Here is a 16983-nt window from a genome sequence, read left to right on the forward strand (position 1 = left end):
CAGAGACAAACCCAATAAGGACCTATCCTAAAAGAAATGGTGAAAAAAGATGACCAGAGTCTGTTTTGTGTGGTGTGGTTTTTTTTTTTTATTTTTTTTTTTACATTTGTTTATTTATAACTCAACACACAAGAGCATATACATTCACAGTACTTATAGCATCTCAAGACATATAAGGCACAAAACCCCCCTCTCCCTCCCTTTTAAGTCCCTCGGTGAGCACTGTACCCGGGGCTAGTCGGCCTGGTCTGGTAGTGGCGACGGATCGTCCATAGAATAAAGGGCTCTTGCAAGCGGGCGTGGTTTAATGTCAGGGCTGGAAAGTTCTGGTCATAGTCCAGTACCGGAACCCAAATGTCCATGAATTGGTGGAGCAGTCCTGCTTTAGCTGCCGTGACCTTCTCAGCTATCAGGATGTCCCAGAGTTTGATCCAGCAGAGAGTCATCAAGGGACCATCCGCGGATTTCCAAGTGCGGGCCACCGTGATTTTGGCTGCCAGCAAGAACTGGGATACCAGGGCCGCTCTCCTCCCTGATCTCGGGTACACGTCTGGTAGCGGGATCCCCAGGAGGACTTGCTCAGGCGTGAGTGGAATGGCCACCTGGGTGACGTCCTTTATAGTGGCTAGGCAATGAGTCCAGAAGTCCTTTACTCTGGGGCAGGTCCACCACATATGAAAGTATGATCCTGGAAGGCCACCGAGACGCCAGCAGTGAGGGTCCAGGGCCCGTTGGAAGTGATGGAGGCGGAGGGGGTGCTAATAACACAGCAGGAGCAGTTTATGGGCGCACTCTCGGTTGGTGATGCAGCGGGATGCTGTGCGTGTTCTGGACCAAATGTCCACCCATATGTGGTCTTCTATGGCGTGCCCAAGGTCTGCCTCCCATTGAGACATATAGGAGGGCCTGGAACGGAAGGGGTCCTCTTGTAGCAGCTTTATAGAGAGTTGAGATCTTTTCCCAGGCCGGCAGGTCGCCCACTGTTAGCTCTAGAGAAGTAAGGGGTCTTGTGGCCACTGCCTGGGTCTGGGGGCGGGAGCACCAGTGCCTGAGTTGGGCATAGGAGTATCTATCCGTCTCCGCTAGCTGGAATGCCGATTCCCCATCGAAGAGATGCCCCAGGGTTTCAAGGCCTCCATGACCCAATTCTTAAAGTTCCTTGGACATGCTCCAGGGGAGAACTCTGGGTTGAGGAATATTGGAGAGAGTGCACTCCCAAGCCTTTGACTGTTTCGTGGCCGTCAGGACTCCTGGCCAGCTCCGGCGTAGGGGAGAAACCGGAGGAAGCGGAGGTGGAGACCGAGGCAGGATTGCTCAATGTCCACCCATTACAGGCCACCCTGTGGCAAGCCCCCATGCCTGAAGGTGGGCCAGCTGCGCTGCAATTTGGTATTTTCGGAGGTCGGGCACCCCCAATCCACCCAGACTTATGCTGGCCATCATCGATCTTCGCTGGATGCATGCTTTCTTCCCCTTCCAGATGAAGGTGACCATCTTTCTTTGGAGCCGCTGTAGGGGGGGGGAGGTAAGCGGAATTAGGGCTGGGAGGGAGGCGCAGGCGTAGAGGAAGCGGGGGAGAAGGTTCATTTTACATGTCGTGATGCGGCCCAACAGGGAGATTTCTTGCGATTGCCAGCGGGCCAAGTCCTTCTCCAATTCCTCAAAGAGCGGCGGAAAGTTAGCCTGATAGACTTTCGTTGGGAGTGAGGGAATCTGGACCCCCAGGTATGGGATCGAGTGAGTGCTCCATTGGAACGGGGCTTGTTCCTCGAAGGTCTCTCGTTCGGCTGGGGTCAAGCTCAGAGCGCCGCTGATTTTTGAAAATTAATGACGAACCCTGATACCCTCCCAAAGTCGTGGATTTCAGTCAGAGCCGCCCTCATGGAGCTTTCAATGTTCGTGATGGTCAACAGGACGTCGTCTGCATAGAGGGCCACTTTGTTGTTTGGAGCCGACCCTAGGGCCACTGATCCGGGGGCTTTTGCGAACCCGTAGGGGCAGCGGCTCCATGGCCAGAGCAAAGCGCAGCAGGGACAGTGGGCATCCCTGCCTCGTCCCGCATGTGAGGTGGATTGGATCCGATAGACGGCCGTTGACCCTCAGCCTAGTCTTGGGGGCTTGGTAGTTCGCAAAGACTATTTTCCCGAAGGTCGGACCAAAGCTAAAGGCCTCCACAGCGAGACGTAGATAAGACCAGTCAACCTTGTCGAAGGCCTTGGTTGCATCCAGCACAAGTAGGGCCAATTGCTGAGAGTCCTGGTTGGCGATCTCTATTAGGTTCAGTGCTCTGCGAAAGTTATTTTTCGTCGACCTGTGACTTATAAACCCAGTCTGGTCTGGATCTATGATGCTCGGAAGGATAGGTGCAAGACGATTGGCCAGGATCTTCGAATATATATATTAGCATCCAGATTCAGCAGAGAGATGGGTCTACACGAACTGATTTCTTGGGGATCCTTTCCAGGTTTAAGGATGAGGACTGTGATGGATTCCTGCATCGTTGGAGTGACCGTTCCAGAGGCCGCGAATTAGTTGAGGAGACTAGCCAGGGGTGCCACCAGTTGGGGTTGGAAGAGTTTGTAGAAGCGGGTGGAAAAACCGTCCGGACCTGGGGCTCTAGATTTCAGGCTTTTGATGGCCGCCTCCACTTCCTCAGTTGCAATAGTCGCTTCAAGCTCTTCCCTGTCCGCCGAGGTCAGGTGCGCGCGTGCCGCCTCTTGTACGCACGCTGCTCGGCCGGAACCCTTGGGGTTGCCGTCATTACTTTTGAGTGGTGGGCGGCCGCCAGGCACAATTTCTCACGATCCGCGTAGTGGATCGCCCCCGCGGGTCTCGGAGGCTCAGGATGGAATTCCTGCTTTTCTCCCTGGCCAGCTTATTAACCAGCAGTTTGTTGGCCTTCTTGTTATGAACATAAGACCATTGCTTGGTTCTAGTTAATAGGTTTGCAGTAGCCTCCGAATAATGCGCTTCGAGCTTCTTCCTTGCCATTTGCAGGACCCTATAAGATTTTGGGGCCCAGCACTTTCTTTTGTGAATAGCTTCAGCTTCACGGACCTCGGTTTCCAGGGCAGCACGGGTTGCCTGCCTTCTTTTGTGGAATGCGGCGCCTTGGGTGATCAATTCCCCTCTGAGCATTGCCTTCATGATTGTCTTAATTCCTGAGATTCCGAAAAAGCTAATTAGGCTTTCTGCAATCTTTTATAGGGGAAGAAGCATAACCCGGAGTCTCACAGCCCGAGCTTGGCCCCTACAATGATTCCAACTTAACTAACAGACATTCCGGTCCCGCATCCTCATGGAAATATTGGCCTGGTAGACACTGCTGCTACATAGCATTGACAGAAGTAGCGGTGTCTATCGGGGGTGATGGGCCAGGTTTTCTATCCGACAAAAGTGCGCCTCTCCCTTTTTGAATTCCTAAAATATGGTTAGAACGTAAAACATCTAACAGGTGGGGCCAGTGCTGAATAGGAGTTTCATTCTGGCTGCCACAAAAAAAATCCGTCACGCTGCCTTTTTTCAACATATGACTTAGACTACATGTGCTTCCCGTATTAGTCAAGAACAGAATTAATGGAGTTGGGACTGACCTCACGCCAGGGGGGTGAAGCGATTTGGGCAGCGGCGGACGATCTGGAGAAGCAAGACCTGGTGATCTCCATCTCTCAAGATCACTAACCAAACCTCAAAGATGGAACAGGTGGAGACGGCGGGGGAGGGGGGTCGGGGGCAAAGGAGGGTTGTCTGGGCCAAAGAAGGATAACTTCCTCGCTACTCTACCAACTATTTTGACTGAATTGTTCCAGCGATTCGGACTGACTGGGGAGCGGCTTTAGTCAATAACCAGATCCATCTCTTGATTTGGAATACAAGGGGTTCCAGTATTTCTAAGAACACTAAAACGTTACAATATATATTTGGAGAACATGATTTGGTACTGCTCCGAGAGACCTGCTTATTAAATTTTGATAAATCTTGGCTTCACTATTGTGGAACAGAGAGCAACACACCAGAACGGGCGCCGCCCATCTGGCGTATTCTAATAGCCATCATTTTGTGAGCGTAGCGAAAATCCAGGTTGAAAAGAAAGGCATATGTGCCGCTTGCACACATATCGGGGGTGGTGGGGAGCAGGCAATTCTGCTCTGATTTTGATTAACGTCTACTGGAACCCCGCAATTTACATTTTTTGCTGATTTATCTTCTCGCCTATCTGTGGCAATGAAAGAAAGTCTGTTCACTGAAATAATACTGGGTGGGGATTTGAATTCCTCGTGCCTTCGAGCTAAGGCAAACAATGTAAATAAGAACACGCAGCAGAACGGTGAGAGGTGGGTGGAGTTTTTGACTAAATGGAATCTGTATATGATGAATGGATGTTTGGGGGCACCAGCTCGGGGAGCTTTTCAAGGGCTACCCCGAGTTGGCGTGGTGGGAGAAGTGTCCTTTTGAAATTAAATGCGCTCACTGGAGCAGGCGCATTTAAAAGCAATGAGGTGCTGGCAGCGTATTGCCTCCCTGCTCTGGCGCGGGCGTGGGGAGATCAACATCTTAATAGGGTGCTAAATGTTCCCATGAGCGCAATTCATTTCAAAAGGATAGGAATCTATGTTAAGGGCTCTTTCTAAGAGTAATTCCAAGAATTCATCTCAGCCGGGGCTCCACGGAAACGTGCTATCTGAGGAGGGCTGGCGTTTACATATTGAGAAACTGTACGTTCTTTGTCTGGGGAAAGTGTGCTTTGCCCAATTGTCGGAAGGTGGACCGGACTATCTCGAGGGAAGGTATTCTCAAGAGCTCCAGGGGCGGAACGGTCTATCAAATGCTCCGGCGTGGTTAGTTATACTGTATAACCTTTTTGAAAACCTCATACAGTTTGAGGAAACCACAACCTCGTGAAGCTCAGCTATCATCATTCCGATCTTCAACGGGGGTGATCCGGCATTGGCAGTTAACTACTGCCCGATCGCCCTTCTTGATGCTGATAGCAAGATCTTTGCTTCCTTAAGCTTGGTAGAATTGGAAGCTTGGGCTGAGGGGTGTGGAATCCAGCAGAAGCATAAGACAGGGTTCAGCAGAGGCCGTGAATGGGGTATTAATACACACTTTAATGGGCAAATCCTGGTCTAGGCGTGGGCCAGTCCTCTGTGGATTCTGTATCGACCTGTCCCTGGCTTTTGATACAATAAACATAAATGGGTTGTGGGCCAAGTTGGATGCATGGGGTATCCCGCCTGGGCTCTTGGCTATTTAAGCACCACCATACAGGCATGAAAATACAAGTGAGATTGGACGCTAATGGTAACCTTTCCGGCCTGCTCTGCATTTTGGCTCCCTGCCTTTTTAACCTCTACATCGCAGATTTGGGCAGCACTTTAATTCTATGCACACTTGCTGCCCCTAAGAACCAGCCTTGGAGTTGATTGGCACATGCAGATGATGTCGTCCTTGTAGACTATACTCCAATAGGCCTCCAGCGTCTCATAAAGGGGTTTGAGAGATATGCATTGGTCAACAATCTGATAATTAATCCTTGTAAAACAAGTATTGTGTGTTTCTCAAACCCGGGAAAGCATATTTCCAATTCTAAACGGAGGCTAAACGGTCTTGCCATTCGAGTGAAGTCTGAGATTAAATACCTGGGTCTGTGTCTGTGTCTGTATGCCGATCCTTCGGTCTTGAAAGTAACAGCGCGCCTTGAAAATGTAATCGACCAACTGATTTGCCAGATGAGAAGCTTCCCTGGTCCCTTTGATGCGTTCTTATATGAGGTTCAGGTGATTGGATGGGTTGGATTCAAACTTCAAGGCATGGGAAGTTTACTGGGAGAGACTGGAGGGGAGAATATGGAAAAGGTACTAAATCTACCGGAGTCTATCCCTGCTCCAAGTATTGGATATGAATTGGGTCTGTGATCTGTGGCAGCCCTACTGAAGAAAAGGGCAGTTTCATTATACCGTTCTATCATGGCACCAAGAAAGGGGTCCCTCTATGAAGACGTGGCAGTACTTATTAGGCAGGGTAGGTCTCATGAATTAACGAGAATGAAGGCGAGTATTAACTGCCTGGGGCGTCTGGATAAAATACCTAGTGACTTGAAGGGAAACCCAGAGGGTGTTAAAAAAATAAATGTTGGACGCAGATTGGATCAAAACATCGATAGCATCCGAAATTTGAAGCTTGCTAAACCACACACACTTCTTGATTAATCTAGGGGCTCTCTTCCTGGTTACTTAATTACATTTCCGGATCCAAGGGAGAGATCCAATTTCCTTAGGTTCCGTCTTAATGTCATCTTGACGGGTGAGACGAGATCCTCGAGAGACAGTGTAGGAACGGTGGATGGCCATTGCTCAAAGCACGGTGCTCGGAAGATTCAAACTCTCAGACATATCAGGACTGAGTGTGTTGCTTTGAAAGAAATGAGTTCGACATCTGATGACTGGCTGCTACTACCGCATTCTGGGAAAGGGCTGCTTCCGGTCATAACACCAAATTAACCAGTAGGGTCATAAATCTGTTGAAGTCTGCTAGTCTGTTGAGTCGACAATGCTTAATTGATGGCATTCTTTAGGAAATAACTTCTTTCTTTTTGTTTAACTGTGGAAACTTGTGAGATGTAAAGTATTCTTTTTCTTATGTTTAGTTTATCTTGATATGCTTTTATTTTGTAAAAAGCTGATATTATGTATTGCATTTAGCCACATTAAACTGAACTGCTTAAAAAGATGTAATTCCAGACCTTTTCTGGCGAGCAAACATTTACTACAATCGAAGTCATGTGGGCAGAATTGGCAACACAGTTTACATTCATTGAACATGAATGCAGTAAGGGTGCATGCTTTTATAAAGTGTAGTGAGAGAAAATGTCTGCTGATAATTGCACAATTCATTGGCTCTTTCTCGTGCAGGTTAAACTTGAAGGGTGGCTGTGGCACCTGCAGAAAGAGCTGAAACGTACTGCTCAATTGAAGAAGGAGGAAGGTGAGAAGTGCAACCATATAAAGGTAAGATGACTCTTATCTTTAGTGTGCAACTGTGTGTGTGTGTATTTTAGTCTAGGAGTGAGTATTTACATGTTTCCACGAGAGAGAGCAGTAAAATGGGCTCTCTCAAATATATATGCTGATTTTGCAGAATCTAGCGTGCAAGTAAAATGCATCCGTGCACCAAGTTTAGTTTCTCCACTCGATCACCAAACCTATTATTCAAAATGGAATCTTCTCTAGGCTTCACTAGGCCCGAGTGCTGATTAGAAGGCCTAGATCTCTTGAAGTAGTATACTGTTGCATTAAGATTCAGTCGCACTTCTCATTAACATGTTCTCACCATGTACAAACCAACTGTATCTTTCCTGCTCAGGAATCCCCTCTTTGAGGCCAGTGTTCACTTGTCTCGCGCATCTTAATATGCTGCGTTAGCTTTGTTCGCAAATATCAGTATCTTTCTCAAACATCTCTTCAGAAATGTTCAACAATGGGAGTCTTTCCTGAACTTGCAATGTATTAAGTCTTACAAATATTTAAACACATATTTGATTAGTGCGTATTTTAAATGCACATTACACAACTCTTTTCCGCACCCACATGTCACTTGAACTGAACCAAGTTTTCATGCTATGTGAAGGGGTTCAGTAATTGTTTCTATATGTTCACTTGTGCTTGAAAAGAGGAGCTGTCTGAGCCAGTGGCTCAGAAAGCAGATATTTGAAATGCAACAGTACATGATTTACAAACCCTGTTGAAGTCAATAGTAAAGTTGCAGGCATAGGTGGCTTTCCTTGGATCGAGCGCTGTTAAAGTCATTGGATATTTCTGCAGTTTGACAGTATGAGGACAAGGATACCAATTACAAACGAAGAAACAACCCAGAAACAACCCAGATGCAGAATTGTGCAAAGGGGACTGTTGGATATATTTCTTGATGGTAGGTTATGATGGTATTTTTGGTGGTATTTCTTGGTGGTATTTTGGGGAGTCTATAATAGAGAGAACTGCCTAGTGATTTTTTTATTTATATCTGGTCACAAACGGTAAGCCAGGTCTGGACTTGGTACACTCTAGAACATAACTTCATCTCCTTGCAGTATTTTATTTACAATACCATGTTATGCCCATTTGGTACTATCTCAGAGTACATTTATCATGTAAACTAAATATGAACATTCATTCAGAGCCTCTTAAATGAACACAACTTACAGTGACCATTTTTGCTTTGCATTTTGCCACATGTGATCCGGTGAAATGCAATTACCACTTCACCCCTTCATGATGGCACATAAATAAATACCAGAGTTGACTTGTTTCTTTTGCAAGCACTTTATAAGTAATTGAGCCTCAAGCATGAAAAAAACAAACATGTAATACACTGAAGAGATATGTGCCTTTGTTCACTTGCCCATGCAGACTTCACAATCTGTTAAAATAATACAGTGCATTTACAATTTTACTGTAGCCTTCTCTCCCACCTCTAACTGGGCAGAGAACGTTATAGCCATGAGAGTGGTAACTTCCATCCTTTTGCAATTATTATTTTTTGGCAACCGATTTTTTTTTTTTTCGCATTGGAATAAATATACTTTGGGATGCCTGATCTATAGGACCCCATGCAAAATCGATATCTAAATTTGTGATTTTAAAGCTACACACACCTCAATTATACTTTCCATGCTAACCTATAGGATGTCTGGTTCAGCGTGTGCCCAGATACAAAAAGGTTGGGATTCCCCCTCAGATTGGCTGGTGTGAAATAACCCCACGGCAGCCCTCTGGACAGCGCTCGCACTGGATCTTCCTTTCTCTGCTTTCTCCCCTTCGTGCTTAGGGCATCTGAGCCCCCACACTCAGAGAGAAAGCCTGCACACCACCAGCAAGTGCCCCAGCTCCAGATGACAGCCCAGGAAGAACAGCCCTTTGACATCCCGGCACAATCCTTTTAAACCAACTCTGGAGATCTGCTCCCTGATTTATATTCCCTTAAAGAAAAGGTAAGCACAGCCTGCCTCTGATAGTAACATGTGCTCATCAAGAAGCACCTCCCTTTTGGAAAGTTCCAACGAAACACATGTTCTGCCTGCCACCTTTGATCCGTGATGCGGGCTGTAGCAACGGATGCCAATAGCTACATCTCTGAGCCGTTTCCTGCCCTGAAAGTCTTTTAAACAAAATGGATTTCACATTCCACATTTCTAATTTGTCACGTCTTAATTCAAACACAGGGGAGCCTTCATTCAGCACGTTTTATGTATTGCATTTCCAAGCTACCCTTGCACAGCCCATATTCCTGGACATTCAGTTATCAATCTGCAACAAAGTTTGTACACAATCATGACCTGACTTGCTCCGACTATTAGTGGGGGATATTAGTGGTTAGCGAATGTTAGCCTCATGTTTTTTCAGTGCAACTCAGCTCACGACTCTGGTGTAGTGGTGCAAAGTGATACCATCATGTAATGCAATGCCAAATTCTAAACCACCTTCATTTTTCTGGCATGTGTTCTGTGCATTCACAATACTGACATCTACTAGATTCAACCTGAGTCTCACGCTCTTGCTCACTACTGGGATCCATCTTTTATCCTTGTTGAAATGTGGCGCCTTAGCTGAAATTCGGAAAAGAGGAGCTGTCCAAGCCAATAGTTCCGAAAGCATATATTGTGAAATGCAACAGTATGTGATTTACAAACCCTGGCAAAGTCAATCGTAAAGGTGCAGGCATAGGTGGCTCACCTTGGACTGAGAGCTGCTCAAGTCATTGGTATATTTAGGCAGTTTATTACAGTATGAGGACAAGTATACCAATTGCAAATGAAGGAACGACCCAGGGGCCCGATTTGGGAAAGGTGACCAATGCAAACCTGAGAAAATGATGTCTTTGCAGCTTCTCCAGTTGTTTAAAAGGCAGAATAGTACTTTAACTAGGGGTTATCCAACTGTGTGATCTGACCTGCAAAGAGTTGTGGGTATTTCCTTTCAATATGTCACTTAATTTATGCTGCGTTCTCTTTCTGGATGGAAGTGGTATCTCCCTTCATAGGAAGAATGAGGCACATGGAGAGGAGAAACAGATTATGGCTGCTCCTCTTCTGTATTGACGATGAGACTGCACCACTGACTGAAGCTGTCGGCAGAGCTTGTGATGAAGTCCTAGCCCTGCTCTACAGGCGTGGGAGGTGTGGCGCTCTCCTCAGTGCTGCGTCCAGAAGCACGTTCAGGTGTGGCCGATCCTGCTGATGCAGCCTCCCCAGGATTGACCGCAGCTGAGGCCTTCTGAAACCTTGTAGTTGACTGATTACTTCAGGTGGGGGTTGTATCTTGCAGCAGTAGGCTCAATGGATTGGAAGGATCTAGAGTAAGATGCAGACACAAGGGTGGCATGTTGATTGGCAAAGCCTTTTATTAACAACAAACATGGGGGAAGAGTTGGAGGAAATCCTTAGTAACTGTCTGTCTCAGAATGTCCAACTTAAAGTTTACCATCCTGAGTCCAAATCCTAACCTATCCCTCACAAGCTAAACTCAAATGTGAAGTGAAAAGGGAAATCTCTTTTGGCTGCCGATCTGCAGCCTAGCTTTGCAGTTTAAAAAGGTATAGAAACTGTGAGGAACCCGAGGGTATCCTCCAATCTACTCCCCTTTGGTCCTCCTCTCAGGTGCCCATGGACGGGCCATCTCGGGTTTGGATCGCGATCCTGGGCATGGATACGAGACGGAGGATCACCCAGGTGGAGGGTCCTGGGGCAGTGGAAGGAGAATGTCACCAGGCGAGACATGGTACTCTCCGTTCCTATACCATAATGAACCCTCAGTCCCTGCAGCCTTTATAGGATACTGTCAAACCCCCTCCAGTTCTTTTCAAAAACCCCAGTATCAGACTAAGAAGGAAACCTCAACGAGAACCCCTCATTGCAGAATTTCCCCACAGTCAAACCGCTTGGTAAAATCAAGGGGTTATCAGAACACCCTCTGCTCTCCATCTGTTTCTGTAGGGTATTATCGGCCTTCCTCATTTCTACACATTGCAGCTGACCCCTAGGTTTCCAATTGAGAACCAAGATCCCCCTCCCCCTGTCTTTATAGGCTGTTGTATACCCTCTCCCCTCAATTCCTCTCATTCATTCCACTCTAGTACTGGGAAGAAGAAGAGGTGGCTAAGATTAATGCACAGTAACCGATCCATTCACCATTCTAGTACTGAGACGAGGAACAGGCCTATGGACTGGTGTAACGGTCAGGCATGGCCAGAATGCTTCCATAATTTTGGTCAGGCCCTGCAACCTGTTGAAGGGCTGCCGGTGTATAAAAAGTGGAGTCCGAGAGAACAGAGGGAGACCAGCAGGGAGTATGAAGCAGCCGAGGGTGGTCCTGTCGGGGAAACCAGGACATCAGAGAATACTGAAAGTGATCGGAGAGCAGGAGGTGACAGCCAGCCGGAGGAGACTCTGGATACCGGCGAGTTAGGAAAAGGGATCACTCAAACTGGGGTGCTCATGTGGCCGTTGCATGGCCAAAAGGGAATGCGAATGAATGAGAATTAAAGTGAAATATACAGTGAACCAAAGTCAATGGTTTTTCATGATTACAAGAACTGGAAACTATTGAATACCGACCTGAACACAAGCTTTTTGTGATGCTTGTAACAATGTGCAAACCACAAGTTGTTGTGAAAAGCGAATACCAAGTATTGCAAGTTAAGAGCAAATCTAATGAAATGGAGCATTGCTAAGGAGTGTGAAAGCAACGTGGTGAAGGAAAAGGAGCATCGCACAGTGAACTGTATAACTGAACTCCTGTGACAAGGTCCAGAGACTGGCAAAGAGTTAAATACGTTGTAGTAAAGCCAGAAAGAGCCAAGCAAGTGTGAACCGGACCACAGCTATAGCTACAGAAGAACTCATGTGGGCAAGCAAGCCTACGGTGGCTGGTTGCGCGACCTCTGATGGGTGGACGATGTGGTCCGACAACTGTGCATAGACCGGGGCTACCTCATCTGTGAAAGCCAAAGAAAGGTGCAGAAAGTGATTACCTGTGTTTGAAAAAGATTGCGGAAATGAAGCAGAACAAAGCAATCTGTGTGAACAATCAATAAACTAGGAGTGTAAAGTTGAACTGGAACTGGTTTTGAATTTGAGAGACTGCCCTGAAGTACAAGCAGGGCTTTAAGTGGGCCGGGGCCTGCCGGGGCTGGGCCCCGGCAGTCTCCGAAATTTCGTTTTGAGCCGGGGCCCTGCCGGGGCCCACTAATCTCCCCTGTCAGCCCCGGCCACTACAGGAAAAAGCATTTTTTTCTACAGCCTGAAGCTCTCGCTCGTATGCGAGAGCTTCGGGCTTCAGAAAAAAATGCCTTTCAGCCATAATGGTGGCGCCGCACCTGCGAGGCATCCCTTTAATTAAGGGATGCATGTGGGCCGGCGCCACCATAATGGAGAAAACGTGTGGCCGCTGGAAGCAGAGGCCTTGCTTTCTAAATACTGAAGCTCCCGTGGATTCTCGGGAGTTTCAGTCTTTAGGAAAAGGGCCTCTGCTTCCAGTGGCCTCACCCTTTCAGCCTTAATGGTGACGCTGCCCCTCCCCAGCTGGCGAGGGGCAGCGCCACCATTAAGGCTGAATAGGAGAGGCGCTGTCCCCTGCCAGGCAAGCCTATAGAATAGAAATGCAGAGATCAGCACCCTCTCCCCCAAAGGGGAGAGGGTGCTAATCTCTACAAAAGGCTGCCTGGCAGGGGTGCCAGTAGCCCATTGAGCCGGGGCTCGTCAAGGGGGCGTGGCCTAACGGCCCATCAAGACCCCCGTTGTTAGGCCACGCCCCCTCGATGGGCCCCGGCTCGATTTGTAGTGCCACTTAAGGCACTGAGTACAAGATGGTGATCGGAGAAAGCCAGTTCCTTGGGAGAGGAGAATCCTGAGACTAATTTTGAGCTATGTTTCTTGGGGAGAGGGACACTGAGATCTTGTTTTGGAACTATATGGTCTTCTTGGGGAAGGAAACCCTGAGTTTCCTTTTGAGGCTTTGTGGAACTGTCTTGAACTTGGGGAAGGGGAGCTGGAGAATAAGCCAGGAGCTGGAATTTTGAACACTGTTTCTTTATTATTGACATCCCTACACATTGTTTAGCTTTAGTTGTGAGCGCAAGCGGACATTATAATTGTTCTTTTATAACCGGCTTACACCAGAGACCAGTTTCTAAGCGCGAGACCGTGATTTTAATGTGTGTTGCTTCTATTACAAACCCGTTGCCACTGATCTATCCTCGCGGCCCTTAGGTTTTGGACACAGACAGACTTTTAAGTTGAACATCTTCTCCTCGACTGATGCCTGCCGACCCTCACCAACTACCTACCCTCTCCTGCAACTTCCTCTCTCTGTACCTCCTTCACCACCTCCTACTGGTGTACCACCTCCCTGCACCCCTTCTCGGAAAACCTTCAAAGGTGGTGACCGGCATTACTTAGCCACCCTGAATGATATGATATGGCATTTATAACACGCCTATACACAAGTGTTTCAAGGCGCGACAAGGCAAGGGAAGGGAACAAGGGAGGACAGACAATGATCTTACTATGCCAGGTGTCATTCAGATCGCGCAAGTGCATGAGAGGGGGAAGGGACAGTGCAGTACATGAGAAGGATAACAATAATAAGTAACGGCCAACAAGTGTCGAGTGCAACGGTAAGTGCATACATCAGGTGTCAAGAGCTGGTAAGGGGACTGTAGGGATACAAAAACAGTCCCCTAGTGCAGGGGTTACCAGGTGGGCAGTGCAGGTGTGTGATGCTGGTGGGGGGTGGGACCTGGGGCCAAGATCAGAGGGTGTCCAGGTCGCCAGTGCAGTTCCGGTAAACAGCCAGGAGGTTAGCAGAGGAGAGGAGGAGAAAAGGCAGAAGCAAAGAGAAAGGTTTTGAGGTGCTTCTGGACCTGGAGATGGTTCTCCTAAAGTGTAAGGGAGGCAGGGAGGCTGTTCAAAGAGAGGCCCCAGCCGAGGAAAGAGATCTACCACCAACTCGTTGCTTGCGACTGACCCTGAGGGAGTTGGAGGTAATGAGCAGAGAGTTTGAGAAGGAAGATTTTTAGGAAGAGAGAGTTGAAGGTATGGAGGCCCCAGGTCCCAGAAGGCCTTGTGGACAATGCAGAGGGTTTTGAACTTAATCCTCGCAGCCACTGGGAGCCAGTGCAGAGATTTCAGTCCTGGAGAGATACGATCCCTGGGCTTGAGGCCAAGGACAAGTCTTGCAGTCCTGTTCTGGATAAGTTGCAGAGGGCGGAAAGTAGAAGCGGGCAAATTTAGGAAGAGGCTGTGGCAATAGTCCAGACTAGAGAGAACCAGAGCTCTGGAGACAGTGAGCTTCTGGGGGAAGGAGAGGAAAGGAAGAATATCTCTGAGGTGCAGGTGGTAGTGTGACTTCTTAGAGACGTCAGAGATGTGAGGAGAGCAGGAGTGTGGAGTCGAAGATGACCCCGAGGTTTTTAGCCTCAAAGGTGGGAGCAGGAGGAGGGCCAAGAGAGGCCGGTCAGAGCGCTTCAGGGAAGGAGGGAGTGGGTGTGCCAATGAGGAGAATGTCAGTCTTGGCTGGCATTAAGGCAGAGGTCATTGGCGGCACACCACTCCTGGACAGCAGACAGACAGTCAAAGATGAGGGAAGGAGAGGAGGAGGCCGAGGGTAGCCTGAAAATGAGCTGGGTGTCATCCGCATAGCACTGAAAATGGGGGCAGAGCGCAGCGATACAGTGGGCAAGGAGTGACAGGTATTGGTTGAAAAACCATGGAGAGAGGTTAGACCCCTGGGGGACACAACAGGTAGAGTAAAAGACAGTAGAGAGGAAGGACCCAAGTTGGACCTGGGAGGGTCGGTCATAAAGAATAGAGGTCAGCAATGCCAGAGCCTGACCAGTGATACCCAGGTTATCACGGAGACGGTTGAGCAGGATGGCATGGTTTATGCTCGATCTGCTGTCAAACATTCTTCTGACATCTGCCTCCTTCTTGAAGACTTTGATTTTGACGTCCCCGCTCTCATGAGACGTGGTTTAATGCCAGCTCAGTCACTAACTCTCTCCCTGATGGCTTTGAGATACCCTCCAAGCCTTGACCCAACCGACATGGTGGTGGAATATCCCTGATCTTCCCTGAGTGGGTCCGCACCTCTCTCATACCCAGTCCTACTCCTCCTTTGAAAGTCTTGTCTGCAAGCGTGGTGTCTCTGACTTTCTCACTCTTGCCACGATCTACAGGCCCCTTTGCCCTGTGTCTGTCTCCTTTCCGAATGGGCTGACTTCACCTCCTCTCTTCTGACCTCCACCTCTAAACTCCTCCTTGTAGACTGCAACGTCCACCTTGACTCCACTGCTCCTGCCTCTTCTCTGTCCTGTGATCTCTGTACCCCTCTCTGCGTCACTAGTCTCCCCTCCTGCCCTACATACTCTGCCAGACATACTCTTGATGCCTTCATCCCCGCTGATCTTCCTCTCTCCAAACCTCTCACTACCTCTCTCCTCTCTGCCCCCTGACCAAGCCTCCACCAGCACTGCCAGAATCCTTTGCAGTCATCCGTCCAATGAAACTGGTATCAGCTGGTGTGTTTACCTTCCCCTTTGCTTGACTCTCCCACTGACTCTTTCCTTGCCAATCTTCATTTTGCCATCACGAACACTCTTGACATTCTTGCCCCTCTAATGAGGAACCACCTGAAACCTGCCTCCAAGCGTAACAGCTGGTACGACTCCGATCTAGGCACTCTGAAACGCAAGTGCAGAGTTGCTGAACAGAAGTAGCAGAATTTTGGCTCATCCCCTGACAAACTAGCCTGTCACCTGCTCCACTCCAAGGGCTCACATCCAGGAACGTAACTCTGGAGCCTCTTATACGGTTAAACTCTTCAAAATCTGCAAGGAACTCGCCAGTCCATCCGCAGTCTCCAGCTCGCCTCTTCCTTCTCAGGCCCTCTGTACTGCACTGGCAACCCATTACTCCTCTAAAACCCAGGTCATTCTGACACCTCTCTTCCTCCTCTCCCTGACCCCCTGCCTCCCTTGCCCTCTCTTCCACCCCCACCCACTCTCTCCTCCTCACCTATCAAAACGGATGAGATTTCTAGAGTAGTATGCTCTATGAACGTCTCATCCAACAGGTGTCCCGTTGTTCTTCCAGAACCTTTAAGGAAAACATCTCCTCTAGTGCTCCAGTTCTTTCCGACTTCTACAATGACTCCAATAGGATCTGGTTCTTTCCCCTCCTCTCTGAAGCACTCACTTGTGCACCCCCTTCTAAAAGTCTTCTGCCAACCCCACATGACTGGTTGTTAGGCAGAATCCAGTTCAGTTCCCTTAGGGAGCACTACACCAGATTAGGACTACAGGTGCCATATATCATATCATATAGCAATAAATCCCCTTTGGTATCAGTCTGTACCACAAAGATTTAGTTGGTAGCTGTGGCTAAGCAGTCAGACTTATCCCAAGAGGGAGATGAGCAGTATTCAGGGTTTACACATTGGGCCCAGTAGACTATGGAACAAGGAAACACTGACCAAAGCTTTGTAGTTAGAGTATATATATATTTATTTTATACACTTCTAATCAAACACATTCATCACAAGTATCAAGCAAGTTAAATTAAGTCAAGGAAAAATATACACACTCCCTATATGAATTGTAGACCAAGTGAACCAGAGTGAAAACTGAGCAAAACGGGACAGTGACAACTACACACAAGGGATCCTCTAACAATTCCTCACAAGGGAGGGAAAGCACAAGTTATTCAGAAATAGGCCCTTATACACCCTAGCAACACTTCCCATCAGTTGTGAACCAGTTCAGCAAGAAAGTGCATCAATATAAGAAATACTTAGAATGAAAACTGAGCAGAATGGCATTTCACAATGATTATGCAGTGGGAAGAAAAAGTAGTTGTAAGAAAGGGGTGCACCACACAGTTCGAAATGGAGAATCAATCTCGAGAAGGCAGATCTAACAAATGTGAGTCAG

The 16983-nt window shown here is 48.0% G+C and overlaps 1 protein-coding gene across 1 annotated transcript in view; it reads left to right on the forward strand.

Moving 5' to 3' along the window:
- Positions 1 to 16983, forward strand: part of LOC138447917 (zinc finger protein 84-like) — a 457921-nt gene that overhangs the window by 40592 nt on the left and 400346 nt on the right. Inside the window, exon 2 of the mRNA XM_069604436.1 lies at positions 6915 to 7010. Coding sequence (XP_069460537.1) covers positions 6915 to 7010 — 96 coding nt within the window. The remainder of the gene's footprint in view (positions 1 to 6914; positions 7011 to 16983) is intronic.

Source organism: Ambystoma mexicanum, chromosome 3q (genome assembly GCF_040938575.1).
Source record: "Ambystoma mexicanum isolate Mex_15411 chromosome 3q, UKY_AmexF1_1, whole genome shotgun sequence".
NCBI lineage: Eukaryota > Metazoa > Chordata > Amphibia > Caudata > Ambystomatidae > Ambystoma > Ambystoma mexicanum.